The 17042-nt window shown below is 48.0% G+C and overlaps 1 protein-coding gene across 1 annotated transcript in view; it reads left to right on the forward strand.

Moving 5' to 3' along the window:
- Dgat2 (diacylglycerol O-acyltransferase 2) overlaps window positions 1–9865 on the forward strand; it is a 31279-nt gene extending 21414 nt beyond the window's left edge. The window contains exons 5-8 of the mRNA XM_026387291.2: window positions 4865–5069; window positions 5638–5812; window positions 7009–7211; window positions 8777–9865. Coding sequence (XP_026243076.1) covers window positions 4865–5069; window positions 5638–5812; window positions 7009–7211; window positions 8777–8931 — 738 coding nt within the window. The 3' untranslated portion in view covers window positions 8932–9865. The remainder of the gene's footprint in view (window positions 1–4864; window positions 5070–5637; window positions 5813–7008; window positions 7212–8776) is intronic.
- The last annotated feature ends 7177 nt before the right edge of the window (window positions 9866–17042 follow it).

The raw sequence follows: 17042 nt of genomic DNA on the forward strand, positions 1-17042 counted from the left end.
ACAATACTAAGGTAGTCTAAGCTCATCTGGCCCGAACCAAGGATCGAACTGAAAGTAGCCTGTGAGGGGCTTTGTTTTCTTCTGAGGTCTTACAGAGTATTACTTCTCTCAGCCAGTTACTTGGGTCCTGGCCATGGGGATTAGGGCCCAGGAAATTTGATGAACAGTGAAAGAAGGATGAGACCCCAGGTGCTGGAGTGGTTGGAGAAGGCTTCAGGTGGGGGCACCCAGCACTGCCTTAGGAGCACAGCAATGAGGGGGCAGAGAAAAAGGGAGAACATAAGCCCCAAGTTTGAAAAGTTGGGGGAGAGGAGCTGTTGATGGGAACAAAGGAGAGGAAGGACCCAAAGAATCCTGAAGGTTTTCTCCAAAGGATAAAGACCTGTCCAGCCGGCTCGCTCAGCACCCAGCCTGGCACACTCTAGCTGCCAAGGCCGCCCAGCAGATGCAGCACGTGAATGTGAAAGTGTGGTGTGTGATGCAGGGTGGTGTGCATTTGCTGTTGTGAGTCAGCCACTGGGACAACCTGGAGGAGGTGGCTGGGCAACCCTGCATTCCTCCGCTGCCTTGCATCTCATGGGGACGGCCCCAGGGCCAGCTCCTTTTGTCCACCCCAGTCCTTTCAGGTCCTTCCTGTTCCTCCAGATCAGGGCTCCCTCTCCTCCCTCTCCTGAGCCCTGTTACTCTGACTGTAAACAGTTGGAGGCTGTTGTTGCTGGGAGGATGTTGCATCATTGGATGCAACCCTCTCATTTTAGAGGTGAGGAAACTTAAGTCCCAAAGAGGGGCAAGGACTTGTCTAGGCTGCACAGCAGGTCCCCATGTCCTCACATCTCTTTTCCAAGAAGTCAGCTGGAAGTTGGAGCCATAGGGCATGTGCATGCTGGCCCTCTGAGGGCTCATGGACACCAGGAACAGAGCTGGGCTGGGCCTGACTCAGCCTGGGACATTAAGCCTCCACTTGAGGCCTTGTGCTGAGCTCTGTTCCTGCCCTTGTGGCCTCAGGCTCCCCTCTGTTCCAGGAGGATTTGGCCTTGGAGATTGACGTCAGGTCTTACACTCTAGGGTTGTGTGTGACCCTTCCATCCCACCCCCTTTGCCTGGCCTCTTGCCACAGGTTATGTAATGAGGATCTCCAGTTGTACCACCCACCCCTCCTCTCTTTCTTCTCTGTGTGGCTCTTAGATCTTTGTCACCAGAGCAGCTCAACTGGTCCAGAGAACATCTCTTTTTCTGGCACAGGTGGGGCTTAGCTGTCAGCCATAGCTACCTATACTGCCGGCTTCCTGGAAGAGCAGCAGCCAGTTCCCTGTTCCCTCTCCCTGAGGTAGAGGCAGGACCTTTGGAGAAGAGACTGGGAAAGACGCTGTCCAATTGCTTCATTTCACAAATGGGCAGAGCAGGCCAAGAGAGGAAGGACTGTCCCAAGGTCACAAAGCAAGATGGTATAGGAGCCAACTTGCCTGCTTCATGGCCCATGTTCTTACTCCTCTGTTCTTACTCCCTCTGCTTCAGGGCCCATGTTCTTCCATTCTTCTGCCACAGGGCCCTGCTGTGTAAGCTTGGGCAAATCCTTGCTCTTTCCTGGGCCTAAGTGTCTTCCTCTGTATGGGGCTAGGGTAGGAAAATCTATTGGAGCACCTTCCTAGCCTAGGAGGCAGGGCATGAGGAGTGACCTGCCAGGAATGTGTCCCAGGCTCATTTTGGCCCACAGACCTGGCTTGGCCCCTGTTGGGCTGGGATTTTGCCATGGGAAACAGGGAACATGAGAGTAGGCAGTCAACAGTCTTCAGCTGTGGTGTCCTTTCTCCTCCAGAGTGGACCTTCTCTCCAGCACTGGGGGAAGACACTGTGAAGGAGAGCTGGTTCAAAGCTGTATCAGGCTGAACATGGTGGCACATACCTGTAATCCCAGTGACTTGGAAGGCTGAGGCAGAAGGATCACAAGTTCCAGGCCAGTCTTGGCAACCTAGTGAGGCCCTAAGCAACTTAGTGAAACGCTGTCTTAAAATAAAAGGGGAAAAAAAAGGGGTGGGGGGTGGGGACTTGGTTTAAAGTGCTGCTGGGTTCAATCCTCAGTACAAAAACAAACAAACAAACCCCAAACCAAAAATGCTGTATCCGTTGCCTGCATTCTTCTGGGGTCCCCACAAAAGGCCATTAAGCTTCACAGTGCCCTAAGGTACCTCATTTTACCATTTATGCCATCGGAGTCCTGGGGAGGGATGAAATGATTTATAAAGCTAGCTGGGCTCCTACCAATTGACTCCTACATCTTCATTATATGACCAGGGAAAAGCACAGTTGGGTGGCCTTGTCCAGACAGAGATGATTCACTGTTACCTCCTCAGGGAAAGCAGCAGCTCTTTTCTCTGAGCCCTGGTTTCCACCTTGTCATCCAAGGAATGGCCTGGATCTTCAGGGCTCTGCTGACCCCTTTGGGACACACATCCAGCCTGGAGTGTTTTCAGTCTGTAATGGCTGCCTTGGCTCCTACCTTGATACCTATCTTTTTTTCTGTGGAAACTGGCTCAAGGTTTAAATTCTGGCTTTGCTGAGCCCTGTATAGGTAGGTAGAGCTCTTTAGGAGGCCAGACAACAGCCTTGCCCAGCTCTTATCAACCTGGCTCTTTCACATGCCCTTGCTGCCCTCCACTCTGGTGGTGGAAAAGTCCTCTGCTGCTGCTCATTTATTTGGTGGGCAGCTAAGAGCTGGCTGGATTTGTGTGTGTTTTGTTTTGGTACTGGAGATTGAACCCAGGGGCACTTTACCACTGAGCCACATCCCCACCCCTTTTTATTTTCTATTTTGATACAGGGTCTCACTAAGTTGCTGAGGCTGGCCTTGAATTTGCCATCTTCCTGCCTCAGTTTCCTGAGTCACTGGGATAACAGGCATGTGCCACAGTGTATCCAACCTGGTTGGCTTTTTGAGCAGCTTTAAAAGGCAAATGTGGTACAAATGTTCCACATAGCAGGGACTAAAACTTAGGGATTCGGGCTCACATGCACACATATTGGCAGCTGTATGTGGCCAGTGGTGTCCTCTGTCACCTGAAGATTTAGATTTCTATTTTCTGAAGCCAGCACCAGCACCTATACCCCCAAAACTGATCACAGGGACCCTCACTGAGCCAGGAGATCCCCAAATCTGGAGTCACAGAAAATTCTGATGTTCTGCCAGTGGCCAGGGACTTTGTTTCCAGCTGGCTTCAATGCAAGAAAGGGACAGTGACAGGCACTCAGCTGGGAATGTGCTTGAGGCTTGCCAAGCTGAAAAGACCCACATGTTCATATTTCTGGAAGTTTATCTCATGAAAACAATCAGATATATGGGCAAAATTAAGGTATTTATTGAAGCACTATTTCTTTTTTTAAAAAATAGTTTTAATTATAGATGATGGACACAATACTTTTATTTTATTTATTTACTTTTTGTGGTGCTGAGGATCAAACCCAGTGCCTTACTTAGGCTAGGCAAGTGCTCTACCACTGAGCCACAACCCCAGCCTCTTGAAGCACTATTTGTAAAAGGGAAAGTTTAGATGCCTTTAAAATGTCCCTCTACTGGGTTTGAGTTGGTGCTACTACACATACATAGCTGTGCAACAACAGGCCAGGCAGCTGCAAGGAGACCAAGGGATTTGGGTCAGGACCAGTAGTAGCTCGGATGTATTTGGTAGAAAATTAAAAAAAAAATGATACTCAGACTGTAAGTTCATGTTTGTGGTTTATGAAAAGAGGCATATGCATTTTTAAGTAAAAAATAAGAACACTTTGTCAGAGTGGTTTATCTGGATGGAGGGGGAGGTATTGCAGGGATTGTTTTTCTAATGTGAAAAAAGTAATGTTTTATAAACAAAATACCCTTATCTTCCTCCCTCTCAAGAATCTCTGCCCCCATCATGTTCCCTAGGTAGGTATCTCAGGCCTGGTGACTCTCTTTTTTTTTTAACCTTTATTATATTTATTTATTTTTATGTGGTGCTAAGGATCGAATCCAGGGCTTCACACGTTCTAGGCGAGTGCTTTACCATTGAGCCACAACCCCAGCCCCCCCCCCAGGCCTGGTGTCTCTTGTTGCTCAGGGTTTAGGGACACTTTGTAACACCTACCTCTCATAACACCAGTTTCAGGGTAGGCAGTAGACCCTGAGGAAGCCAGTCAATGTTTGGAGCATCTCAGGACAACTTTGTTGACAGTACCACAGGCCAGGTCATTGACTGCCACAGCCATTGGGCTAGCCACCTCTCCCCTCCACACACCTGGGTCTGGCTGGAACAGGGCTGATAGTCACCCTCTCTTGTCTTTCCTACCTCAGAACCTGAGCTGAGCTTGGCTTATGGCAGGAAGTTTCCATTTAGGCCAGCTGCACTGCCTCTTTTCTGGGCTGGAGGAGTAAGAGCTGGGCTGTACTGGGAGCAGCTGAGGAGCCTCAGGCTGCAAGGCCAGATAGACCCTCCCTCCCAGGGCTGGGAAGGCTGCTGGTACAGGCAGAACTTGCAGTTGAGACCTGCTTGCCTAACTAAGGATTTGGAGCTTCACCCTGATAGAGTGTGGACCCCCTCTTTAGTTTGAGTGTGGCAAGGGTTGGATTTGGGCTTTAGAGCAGTTGTTCTGGCTTTGGTGAGGAGGAGGGACCGAGAAGAGGGGAAGACAGGAGGCCAGTGGAGTGTGGCTGTGGAATGAGGGAGAAGACTCCCCCCTCCTAGTCCAAATGGTGGCTGCCAACCACCTGTGGCCCAGAAATGAGAGTCTGAAGTTAGATGTGGAATGCCACTGCGTCCTTTGGGCACACCTTCTAAGTGGGGCCCTTTGTCCCTTTCCTGGCCAGTTGCCTCTGACCTAAAGTTTTCCTTGGCAGCTGGTGAAGACACACAATTTACTGACCACCAGGAACTACATCTTTGGATACCACCCCCATGGTATCATGGGCCTCGGTGCCTTCTGTAACTTCAGCACAGAAGCCACTGAAGTAAGCAAGAAGTTCCCTGGAATAAGGCCCTACCTGGCCACACTGGCTGGCAACTTTCGGATGCCTGTGCTGCGGGAGTACCTGATGTCTGGAGGTGAGAATTTACCCCTGCTGGCTCTGCTGCCCAGGGCTGAGCCTCCCCATCAAGCAGGGCAACACAGGAGGCTTACAGGGTCCTGTGTTGGGAGCTGCAACTTGCCGCAGACATACTGGGTCAGGGCTGAGCAGGAGAGTCTCCAGGATTCATCTTGGTTAACAGCCTCCCCCTGAAGTCTCCTCTTGACAGTCCTTTTTCTGGGTGCCCAGCCTTCTTATTGTCCATTGTACAGCCTCCTCAGGGTTCATGGCACTGTTGCTGTCCCCTGCCAATTGACACGTTGGGATTCCTAGCATCTGGCATCAGCATGGCAGAGTTAGAACCTCAGGGGAAATTTGCTGAATTAATGAACTCCCCAAAGAACCTTGCATCATGCCCACTGAACAGATAAGAAAGCCAAGGCTCAGGAAAAGGGATAGCTTACATAGGGTAATAAAGCTTCTACGTGGGTGAATTAGGTCTGGGGCCCAAGTACAGGGTTTTGTGTTTTACACTTGACTGTGCACAGTTGGTGGGGAGTGGTTCAGTGAGCAATCCTGACAGTGTGTCCCTTCCTGTCTAACAGGCATCTGCCCTGTCAACCGGGACACCATAGACTACTTGCTTTCAAAGAATGGGAGTGGTAATGCCATCATCATTGTTGTGGGGGGTGCAGCCGAGTCCCTGAGCTCCATGCCTGGCAAGAATGCTGTCACCCTGCGGAACCGAAAAGGCTTTGTGAAGCTGGCCCTGCGCCATGGGTAAGTATACACACACATCCAGCATTTGCTTCAGCCCAGGGCAATAGGATGGGCTTGGATTCTCCTTGGCCTTTGGAGACAAAGCCCAGCCCACCCCCACTGAAGGCATAAAAGCATAGAAGGGGAGGAGCATGTTGGAGCCCAGACAGCACAGTTTAGTCCAAGTTTGCCCAAGTGTAGACAGGTGTCTGGGTGGAGCAGAGCTGTAGCTTGTGGCCTCTTCCTCACTTGCAGGACTACAAAAAAACTTACCATCTGGGGCCAGATGGGCTGTTAGGAAAGCAAGAGGTCAGGAGGAGGATGGCCTGGCTAGAAACATCAGGGAATGTTTGTTGGAGGGTGACCCTGAGAACAGGCAGAGAGGAACTGGGCGACTTGGGTCTCTGTGACCTCTGTGTGGAAAACCAGAGGCATATTCTGTGTTGCCACCTATCAGCATATTCCATTTACCAAGCACATCCAGCAACCCAGAAAGTGAGGAGATTCTCCATTTCCCACTGGAGAAGATTAAGTATGGCTAACAGACTGGTGGGGACACATTGTAACATGCAGAGTCATGCTTCTTGTACTCCAGCTCCACTGCTTTCCTCCCAGATCTGGGTTCCAGGTGACTCAGGAGGAGGATCCTGGGGTGACAGATCTCCAGTAATGCATAGGCCAACAGAGGGAGAGAGATGTAGCCTGTAGTCACACACAAGTTAGGGAAGACACTAGACCATGTCATCAAGGTCCCATGTATCCTGGAGTATGATATATGGACAGGAGAACATCCCTCCTCTCTGTTCCATTAGGACCCTGTCTTTATGCTTTGTAAGAGGCTGCTCTGCAGAACCCAGTCCTGGGGATGGTCAGATCAGACCCTGACAAGGAGCCCTAATGGTAGGGAAGGGAGTAGGGACAGGTAGTGACAACACAGTGTGCTGAGGCTATGACACAGTGATGAGTTTAGGGCTGAGAGACCCCTGGGGTGGGGAGGGACGGGGAGGCAGGCCTCCAGGAAGAGGGTGAATGTTGGCCTTCCGGAGCAGGCACTGGCAAATGGGCAGGGGTTCTTCAGAGTCTGTTATGAGGCACATGTGGTTCTGGTCTCCTCCAGGCCTGAGGGCAGCTTGGCTGGGGCGCAGGGCCTCTAGGGCTGACAGTAAGAACTGAGACCAGTGGTTGGAGTGTGACAGACCCTGGCCTCTCCCTTCCAGAGCTGACCTGGTTCCCACCTACTCCTTTGGGGAGAACGAGGTATACAAGCAGGTGATCTTCGAGGAGGGCTCCTGGGGCCGATGGGTCCAGAAGAAGTTCCAGAAGTACATAGGCTTCGCTCCCTGCATCTTCCATGGCAGAGGCCTCTTTTCCTCAGACACCTGGGGGCTGGTGCCCTACTCCAAGCCCATCACTACTGTTGGTGAGTCCCAACCTATACACCAAGGGCTGTCCTGAACACATCAAGATCCCAGAATAGGCCACCCAGCTGTGATGGCCGTGCTCTTAACCATGAGGACCTTGATGTGTTGGGTGCCAATGGGAATGGTCAGTGGGGGTAAGGGATATATGGATCCATTTCTATGAACCTAGCAGCATGACAGGTGAGGAAATAAGACCTGCAGATGGTTTGCAGTACCCACTGGCCCATCTGGGAAGATAGTATTCCAGCAAACACCTCTGGGGATGTGATGGGGATGCACAGGTACTCTAGGAGTTCCTATCAGTGGGGACCTTACCTCACTGCTGATAGGAATTATCAGTAAAAGAAGGGAGAAGAGAATTTCTGACAGAAACAATAGCCTAAGTGAAGTTAGGGAAAGATTGTGTGGTTTTTTGAGGAGCAGAAAGAAAAAAAGTGAGTTGCACAGACCTGGGAGAGATGTGGCAAAGCCTGGCCACACTCAGCCCTCAGCTGCATCGATTCAGGTATATTCAGGACAATTTATAGGATTGCAAAGAATTGCCTGTTTTTGATATTTGCAGAGCTGTGCATACGTGCATGTGGGCATGTGTTAAAGGTCACAAGTTGGTGATGTCACAGGAGCTTGTGACCCTGAGCAGTAGATTTGACGGGCCAAAGCTCACACAGATACTTTGCATTATCAGAAGCAGGTGTGTGATTTGTGCTGTGGTCAGAGACAAAGCAGCAGCAAGGCAGCAGGCACGCTTCCCTCACAGGCACTGCAGTCGGACAGGTCCTCTGGCAGTGCCAAGGAGGGGCTCTTTGCCTTGAGGATGGAAAGCTGCTGGAGAGCATTTGGGAAGGGAGATTCAGATTTGCATTCTAAAGTGATCCCTGGGTCTGCTGGGGATGGGCAGAAATGGACAGGGAAGGTCAGTCTCCATGCTTTTGTGGTAGTGTCTTGAGCTGAGGGAGTGGCAGTAGAGATAGAGGAGAATAAGTACAGGGATTTGGAAGAAATCTCAGAAATTGCACTGCAGGACTTTAGGGGTAGATTGGTTCTGCAGATGGAGCAAGATACAAAAATTAAACAGCGTAGCAGTGTCAGTTCTTCCTCTCCTGCCCTTACACGCTTTTCATAAACAGCGTAGCAGTGTCAGTTCTTCCTCTCCTGCCCTTACACGCTTTTCAGAGCTGTCACATTCTTCACAGAATCCTTAGAAAGATCCCATGAGGAAGGCTCCCCATGTGATAGACCTGGAACTGGGGCTCAAAGAGTCAATGTGGCTCACCCAGAGAAAAGAAAAAGCAAAGCCATTTTACTCGATCCTGTGACTTTCACAGGAACTTCTATCAGGGTGCAGTGGATTAATTTCATCCACTGTTCAGGGCTGTGTTGTCTTGGGCAGGGCCCTTCCCAAGTTCCTGGGTCTCAGTATTCTCATTTATAAAAAGGGACAATCTGAGACAGGCAGTTTCTGGTGTATGGTCAGCACATTGCACAGTCATTGAAGTCAGTAGATACCCGGAAGGGGTTGCCCAAGAGCACTGACTAACCAGCCACCTTTGCCCCATCCCTGCAGTGGGTGAGCCCATCACCATCCCCAAGCTGGAGCATCCAACCCAGCAGGACATCGACCTGTACCACGCCATGTACATGGAGGCCCTGGTGAAGCTCTTTGACAAGCACAAGACCAAGTTTGGCCTCCCAGAGACTGAGGTCCTGGAGGTGAACTGATTTAGCCCTTGGGGGCCAGCTACCGGAAGGAACCGGCTGCAAATCGTGCTTTTTGTTCTGTAAATTTGGAAGCGTCATGGGTGTCTGTGGGTTATTTAAAGAAATTATAATTTGTTAAACCATTACAATGTTAGGTCTTTTTTAAAGAAGAAAAAATATTTCAAGGTCTTTTACTTCCAGTCTGCCCTGCTCTAGGTGGTGGTCAACACAGCTGGGCCTTTATGGTTTCTCAACCAACCCTTCTTCTTCTTCCCCTCCCAAATGACAGAGAAGGCTCAGTTCTAATTAATTGGGGGAAGAAGGACAGCCATTAATGACTCAGGCCAGTTAGATGATTTGCTCTTTGCTCCTAGGGATGAGAGGCAGAAGCCACTTCTGACCCAGACACCTCTATTCCCACCACCCCATGCTTGACTAAAGGACAGGTCCTTCTTGATGAGGGGAAGATGCAGAGGGTGCAGTTATTTGGGAGGGCAGTGGTGGGCATCTGGAATGCTTCTCTGCCTGCTTCAGCCTACCCCCAGTCTCTCAAATCTGATAGGGCTGTCCCAGAGGCACCCTATCTTGGATTATCCAGTCACACATGCAGTTGGAGTGACTGTTGCTCAGGAGGCCGATGGCACAGGTTCCATACACTCAGCTTCAGCCTGGAGCATGTCCTTCCCAGTGGCCTCACTCTACCTGAGTCATGCCCCAAGTTTGGTGTGAGGAAGAATTCCTCTTCTGTTCACAGAGGGGCTTGGCCTCCTGTGCAACACTGGGTCCAGATTGAAGGCCCCCAAACCTGATCCTCACATATATGTGCCTTTCTGAGAGGGGGGGGGTCTGTGGAGGAAACCTAGCCCCTCCTTTTTGTGTTATGTTTTCTCTCCATGAGATCATTGTACCATGTCAGTCTTTTGTATATTCCTAGACAAATAAATGGAAACAAGAACCCTCAGGCGTTATTGCTGGGGCTTTGTCTGTGTCCTGCTGCCACATGTGGGGAGGACCACACCCCAGCTGGGCTGCCTGCCGGACTTCTGGTACACTATTCCTCCATGGCTATTTAACAAATAACTTCAGAACTTAGTGGCTTCAAACTTTATCTCTTGTGGTCCTCAGAGTCAAGAGTCCAGGATTTGCTGGGTCCTCTGCTCAGTGTCTCTGCCAAGGCTACAATCTAGGTGTTGACAAGGGCCTCAGTTGTCTCAAACCCCAAGAGAGGGAGGATCCACTTCCAAGGTCATTCATATGGTTGATGGCAGGATTCACTTCCTCACTGGCTGTTAACCAGAGGCCTCTCTCAATTTCCTTGCCATGGTTGCCTTTCCATACGGTAGCTTGTGACATAGCAGTGGGATTCATAAGAGAGTGAGCAAGAAGGGTCAGTCGGTAGAGTGCATGAACAGGTCAGAAGTCTCAGAGCTTCAGAGCCCAAATCTGGAAGGTGGTATAGGTTTTGCCATTCCTTTTAATTAGATGCAGACATCTAGGTCTAGCTCATGCCTGAGAGGAGGAGTGAATACCAAGAGGCAAGGGCCATGGAGCAGCTAGACAAGCTACCCTATGTGATAAAGGACTGCTGTCTAGCAGGAGGGTCCTAGAATGACTGAGCTGGAAATTCCTTACAGATCGCTTATCGTGTTCCCTGCCCTTGGCCCAGCTACACCAAAAAAGGGGTGACCAGGCCTGCTGCCACCTTAGTGGTTACAAGGTCTCAGAAGATGCCACTTCTCTATGCTCTTGTTCCATTCAGTTCAGTGAATACTAAGCATCTGGAAACCCCTCCCAGCTGAGGCCAAGAGACAACATTCCAGCCCCATTACTGCCAGAATACCCGTCCTGCCTGCCTTTGCCATTCCTCCAACCTGGAAGCTGCTCATCTGCTGGGAGCTGTGAGTGGTCTGCAGAGACTAACATCCTGCTGAGGACACAGATGGTCAGGGCTATGACCAAGACACCTCTAACCCAATCTGGGGTGTCTCACTAAAGAAACAGTGTCTGAGCTGGGCCTCGAAGGGTAGCTGACAGTTTTCCAGGCAGGATGGAGGAGGGAAGAACAGCAGGTGCAGGCGGGAGAGCTGGAGTTGCTGATTGGACAGACCAGGAGGTGTAAAGTCTGCAGGAGCACCTGACTTGGAATGGCAGGGAGTTGGTTTCTTCAGAGTTTCTAGAAGATGCAGTGAGAGGAAATGCTCTGGAGAAGCAGGGTTCTATAGCACAAGACAGGCCTTAGGATGGAAAGCACAGATCAGAGAACAGCAGTTCCCTGGGGATGGAGGCAAGGCCAGATTTCTGACAGAAGATCGGCTCCATTTCCACCCCCAGCCTGAGGCTGGCTGAACACTGGATTGCCAAGCTCAGCCTCTGGTTTCAGGTCAAGCTCTGGTTCTATTGTAGGCCATCCCATAAGGGAAGGCCATTATTCTCAAGCATTAATTTTGTGAATAATGATAACCCGTGTGTATTATGGAATTCTACTACATCTGCCTAAGGAGAGCATCAGTAATAACCAGATCCTAAATTGCAGAGGGATACCCTTTCCATGTTAATGTATGTATTGCAGCATCCTGTTCAGAGCAGAAGCCAGCCTGCTCTCAAACTGTGGCTGGATACTCCAGGTAGATGTTGGGAGTTTTCACCTCAGGAGAGGGAGATGGAAACTTTTACCAAAAGACCCTGCCCTTGCATGGTGGTGGGGGCTGCAGCCAGACTGAAAATTGTCATTTCCATGATTGCAACAGTGGTTCCCAGATATGACCACAAGGGGGCACCAGGGATGGTTCTGAGGCAAAGGTCACATGACTCCCTGAGCTTCTGATAGTTTGACATTTGTCCAGCTCCTACCCTCAGCTAACTAAAAATGCTAAAATCATGGATTCGAAACGTTCAGGAGTAGACAGTAAATTTATAATCCTCTGGAGCAAACACTCCTAATCTTGGGAACTTGGTACAGAGAAGCCAAAGCACTTTTCTCTACTCACACAGCTAATCAACATTGACCTTGCTTCCTCTTTATAGAGCATGAGAGGCTTCTTACTTAGACATGATGCCCACACATTATTCTACATAGCCACAGTAAATCCATGAACACCAGGAAATTATCATAGAATTATTACTACCATCTAGTTCTCAGACTCAATTCAAATCTTAAAAGTTTAACAAAGTTTATCTTAAAAATGTATGTTTTTAGCAAAAGACTGAAGTTCAGAGCCACTATTATTTCAGTTTTCTTTGATCTTAAAACAGTTCCTCCATCTTTCCTTCACTATTATGACCTTGATAATCTAGGAAATTATGGTCAGGTTCTCAGAATTCTGTTCAGTTTTGTTATATTTTAGTTTCTTCATGATTGATTCAGGTTATCCATTTTAGCAGACATATCACAGACATGATGATGGGCTCTTCTCACCACATCCTATTAGGTGGCAGATGATGCCAGTTTAAATATCAGAATAAACAATGAATAGCACAGCTTATAACCTGTATGATTCCAGTATGTCCAATTACTGATGATGATCATCATCACTGGGTTAAGATGGTGACCACCCCACTTTTCTACTGTAAAGGTATTTTTTTTCGTACTTTATAATTATGTAAATATTTCCTTATTTCTATTGATAAAAACCTCAGGAATCCTTATTTTTTCATTTTTTGGATCCCATTTTATTCAGTGGGGCCATTCTGTCATTATTTATTCTGATACCTATACAGATTTGGGGAGTTGGGGCCTTTTTAAGCTGGCTTTTGTGTCCTGTTGACATCATCTTCCTCCATCATTTTTAAAGTAGTCCCTTATTTTCTGGCACAACTAGATATCTCAGGATCATCTTGTGATTTATTTTAAATTTTATTGTAGTTATATATGGACAGAATGCCTTTTTTTAATCCGTTTTATATTTATGTGGTGCTGAGGATCAAACCCTGTCCTTCACACATGCTAGGCAAGCGCTGTGCCACTGTTACAGCCCCAGCCCCATCTTGTGATTTTTTTTTTTCCTAGCCTAATCTTAGAATCATCTACCTCTCCAGTGTCCTGGTTTCCCCTAATGGAGATGATACTTAGAAACAAAGATCTGGGCAATTTGTATCGATGAACTTCAGGTTCCATCCTAGTTCTTTTTTCTTATATTATGATAGAGATAAAATGGTCTCCCTTTACCCTTCACTTATTTATTTATCTAACTAGCTGCTCAGCCCCTGTGTAAGGAGCCAATCTCTATTGTTGCCATTGCCCGAATCCTCAATCCTGGCACTGGCAGGACCAGCTTCTTGGGGCTGTTACCTATGCAGTGGTGCAGGGTCCCATGCTTAGATGGGCCCCATGCTTGATTTAACAAACTATCACTATCTCATAATTCTTAATTTTTGAACAAGGGACTTTGTATTTTCATTTTGCACTGAGCCCCCAAAATTATGTAGGCAATTCTCATCCTCATCTTGCTTGAACTCTGGCACCTGTGCCACCTGGCTCCAGAGGGCCCTACCAGGTGGACAACTCATCACCCACTTCAGTTCTGAGGCTTGCACCAGGATCCTTCCTCCCACCCTCCTGCCCCTGCATGGAAGCCCTCCTCACGTTGCTCTGGTTCTGACTTTCTGCTCTGGAAGTCCTTGCCTCTAAGCTCCCCTCACAAGGCTTTACCATTTTGTTTTTGGCCCCTCCCTATGGGGTTTTGTTTAAAATTATTTTTTTTTAAGTTGTAGATGGACACAACACCTTTGTTTTATTTATTTATTTTTATGTAGTGCTGAGGATTGAACCCAGGGCCTCGCATGTACAAGGCAAGCATTCTACCACTGAGCCACAACCCCAGCCCCTTAAATTATTTAGGAAGAGAAAGAAGAAGAACTGCTTAGGGAGTTTTACCCTTAGGATTTTTTGCAGCTATGCTTTGCTGTGGATGGGAGTGAGGTTCTCATCCTCTTGGCAAAATTTAGTCTTAAATAGTATATTCTAATTAATAAAGGAAGTGTAGTATAGGAGACCTGGGTTCGCACTGTCAATTTGCCCCAAAGAATCACGTGACTGCAGGCAAGTCATTTCTATTTCTGAGCCTCTTTGTAGGGATCTGTAAATCTAAGAAAATGCCTGCTTCATAGAATCCCCTGGAGATTGACCAGAGTAATGTATGTATGTAAAGCACTTAGCAAACATTAGTCTACTCTTGCCCCAGAGAAACCTGGAGGTTCAGGGAAGGGAATCAGTTTGCCTAAATCCATGCAGCTAATAAGCTGCAGGTCCACACTGATCCAGGGCTTTGTTCCCAGCTTAGAGGCTTCTAGCCACACTACTTTATATCTAGGGTGTTACTTTCCAGAAACTCAGTAACATCATGCCTGCCTGGGGAGAGTTCCCCAATCATGGAATCAGCCTAACAGGAAATCAGGCATCATTTGAGCCCTTTTATTCCTGGGAACTTAGTGATATTTCATTGTTCTAATTGTCCTCAAATTCAATGAAGAAATGTCCACAATTCAGTGTTACCATTTTCACTTTTCCTACCCTTGAATTCACTTTTGATGCAGTTGACAGTGACATTTCTTTCCTTTTTTGGGGGTGGTGGTGGGAGGGGGATCCTGGGGATTGAACTCAGGTGCACTTGACCACTGAGCCACATCCCCAGCCCTATTTTGTATTTTCTTTAGAGACAGGGTCTCACTGAGTTGCTTAGTGCCTTGCTGTTGCTGAGGCTGGCTCTGAACTCACCATTCTCCTGCTTTAGGCTCCTGAGCCTCTGGGATTACAGGCATGTGCTATACCCTGCCTGGCCAGAGTGACATTTCTAAACCATAAATTGGGTCACATCACTTCCCTGCTTAAACACTTCAACAGTTGTTGACATACCTCAAAGAAATCCACATTCCACTGTGGCCTACAATGGCGGGATTTGGCCCCTGCCAGAATCTCCTATTTCATTCTGTGCTGGATTAAACTTGAGAAGCTCCAAGCACTGTAAAGATAGTATTGCTTCTGCTATGCAAAATTATGTATAGAAACAATACCAAAATGTAAAAGAAATGAAAGGAGGTCTTTGGTTTTGCTTTGTTTTTGAAATGGCAATTCTTTCAAAAATGTTTTCCTCCTCAGCATTGGCTGCTCTCTGCCCACTCCTGCCTGGCCTTCTCTTTTATTTATTTTTATTTTTTTATTATTATTTTTTTAATTTTTTAATATTTTATTTTTTAGTTATCGGTGGACACAACATCTTTGTTTGTATGTGGTGCTGAGGATCGAACCCGGGCCGCACGCATGCCAGGCGAGCGTGCTACCGCTTGAGCCACATCCCCAGCCCTGGCCTTCTCTTTTAGTTCCCTTAGAGCTCCCTGTGCCTTCTTTAGGCCATTCCTCCTTTTCCCCTGAGCCTACACTGCTTCTCTTGCTCACATTAGTCTTTGTCCAATTGACTCCTTTGCATCCTTCAGAACTCATTATAAAAGCCTTATTCCTGAGGAAAGTTTGCTCTGGGTGCCTTTTGCTAAATCAGCCCCCTGAGTTAGATGTACTATATCCATTGTGTCTTACCCTGGCTGGCCTGGACAATCACAAGAGCCTGTGTCACATTGGCCCATGTATAGTCGGTGACAGCATGAAAAACCATTGGAGCATGCTCATAATCCCAGCAGCCCAGGAAACCTAGGCAGGAGGATCATAAGTTCAAAGCCAGCCTCAGCAATCTAGCAAGGCCTAAAGCAACTTAGGAGACCCAGTCTCAAAATAAAAAATAAAAAGGATTAAGGATATGGTTCAGTGGTTAAGCACTCCTGGGTTGGGTTCAATTCCCAGTACCAAAAAGAAAGAAAAAAAGAAATAGGTGGGGGGAGGAAGGAAGGTAGGAAGGAAGGAAAAGAAAAAAAGAACAGAAACAAAAGAAAAGAAAGCAACACCTCTGGAATTGAGGAAAAAGCCCTGGTCTCCAGGACAAGAGACCCAAGTCTTTGTCTCAGCTTTGCTACAAGCTTTTTGTGACAGCTCAGAGAGAGTTTATTTCCTCCCTCTGGGGCTGTTCCAGTTAGGGAGCTAGAGGGGTACTACAGTTTGAATCTGAATGTTCCTGAAATTGGTCTCCAACCCCTGACATCACTGGGAGGTGGTAGCACCTTTGGGAGGTGGGGGCCTAGTAGAGGAAAGTCAAGTCACTGGGAACATGCCCTTTATGTGGGTATTTGGATCCTACCCGCTTCCTCTCTCTCTTGCTTCCCAGCTGCCATGAAGTGAGTGGGCCTCCTCTGTCACATGCTCGCACCATGATATACTGTGCTGTCATAGGCTCAAAACAACAGGGCCAAGTAACCATGGCTGAAATCTCTGAAATCCTGATCCCAAATCAAGCTTTTCCTTGACTGATTATATCAGGCATTTTGTTAAATAATGGAGAGGTGACTTCCATAGGAGGCCTCTGAGTGACCCCAACATTTACTTCTGCAAACATTTATCCACTGACTACATTCAGTCAATTTCTCACTGAAGACTTGTTCCAGGTCTCCTGGTGTTTGTATTATGTCCTTTATATCAAGACGCTAGAGATTCAGAGAGAAATCAAAAGCAGAGGTTCAAAGAAGAGAGAGAGCAACAAACAGATTATCCCATAGGACTAGGCACATGGATACGCATACTGAAGAGAAATCAGACAGATGCGGGGAGCCCAGAGGAGGCCACAATTAGTTCAGCTCTGGGAAGAGTTTTTAAGAAAGTGACCTTGGAGGAAAAGGAGGAGAAACGCTGCCCAGGGACCTGCCCCTTGGCTTGTGCTCTGTGGATTGGATTCTTTGGGGGAACTGCCTCTTTGGGGTTTTATATTTCTCTTTTGGCCTTCTGCAAAACTCTGGTTTTAGTCCTTCCCCTTCAAAGCTGCCTCTCCAGGGCTGCCTGGGTGATCTTTCTAAAAGTGACTTCCTGTTGCCCAACTTCAAACTCAAGTTCTTCAGCCAGGTAGTCAGGTTCTTCTCAACTGGCACTGGAGGCTTCTTCCAGCCTCTTAGCCAGTTACTATCCCCCGCAGCCTTTGTTCAGCCACATTAGACTATGCTAATGCCATATCCTCTGCTCTGAGCCTCTGCTTATGTTGTTCCTTCTGCCTAGAATACTCTTTTTCCCCTAGGAAGCCTTCCTGGAAAACAGGCTGCAA

This window comes from Urocitellus parryii, chromosome 4, assembly GCF_045843805.1.
Source record: "Urocitellus parryii isolate mUroPar1 chromosome 4, mUroPar1.hap1, whole genome shotgun sequence".
In the NCBI taxonomy this organism is placed as follows: domain Eukaryota; kingdom Metazoa; phylum Chordata; class Mammalia; order Rodentia; family Sciuridae; genus Urocitellus; species Urocitellus parryii.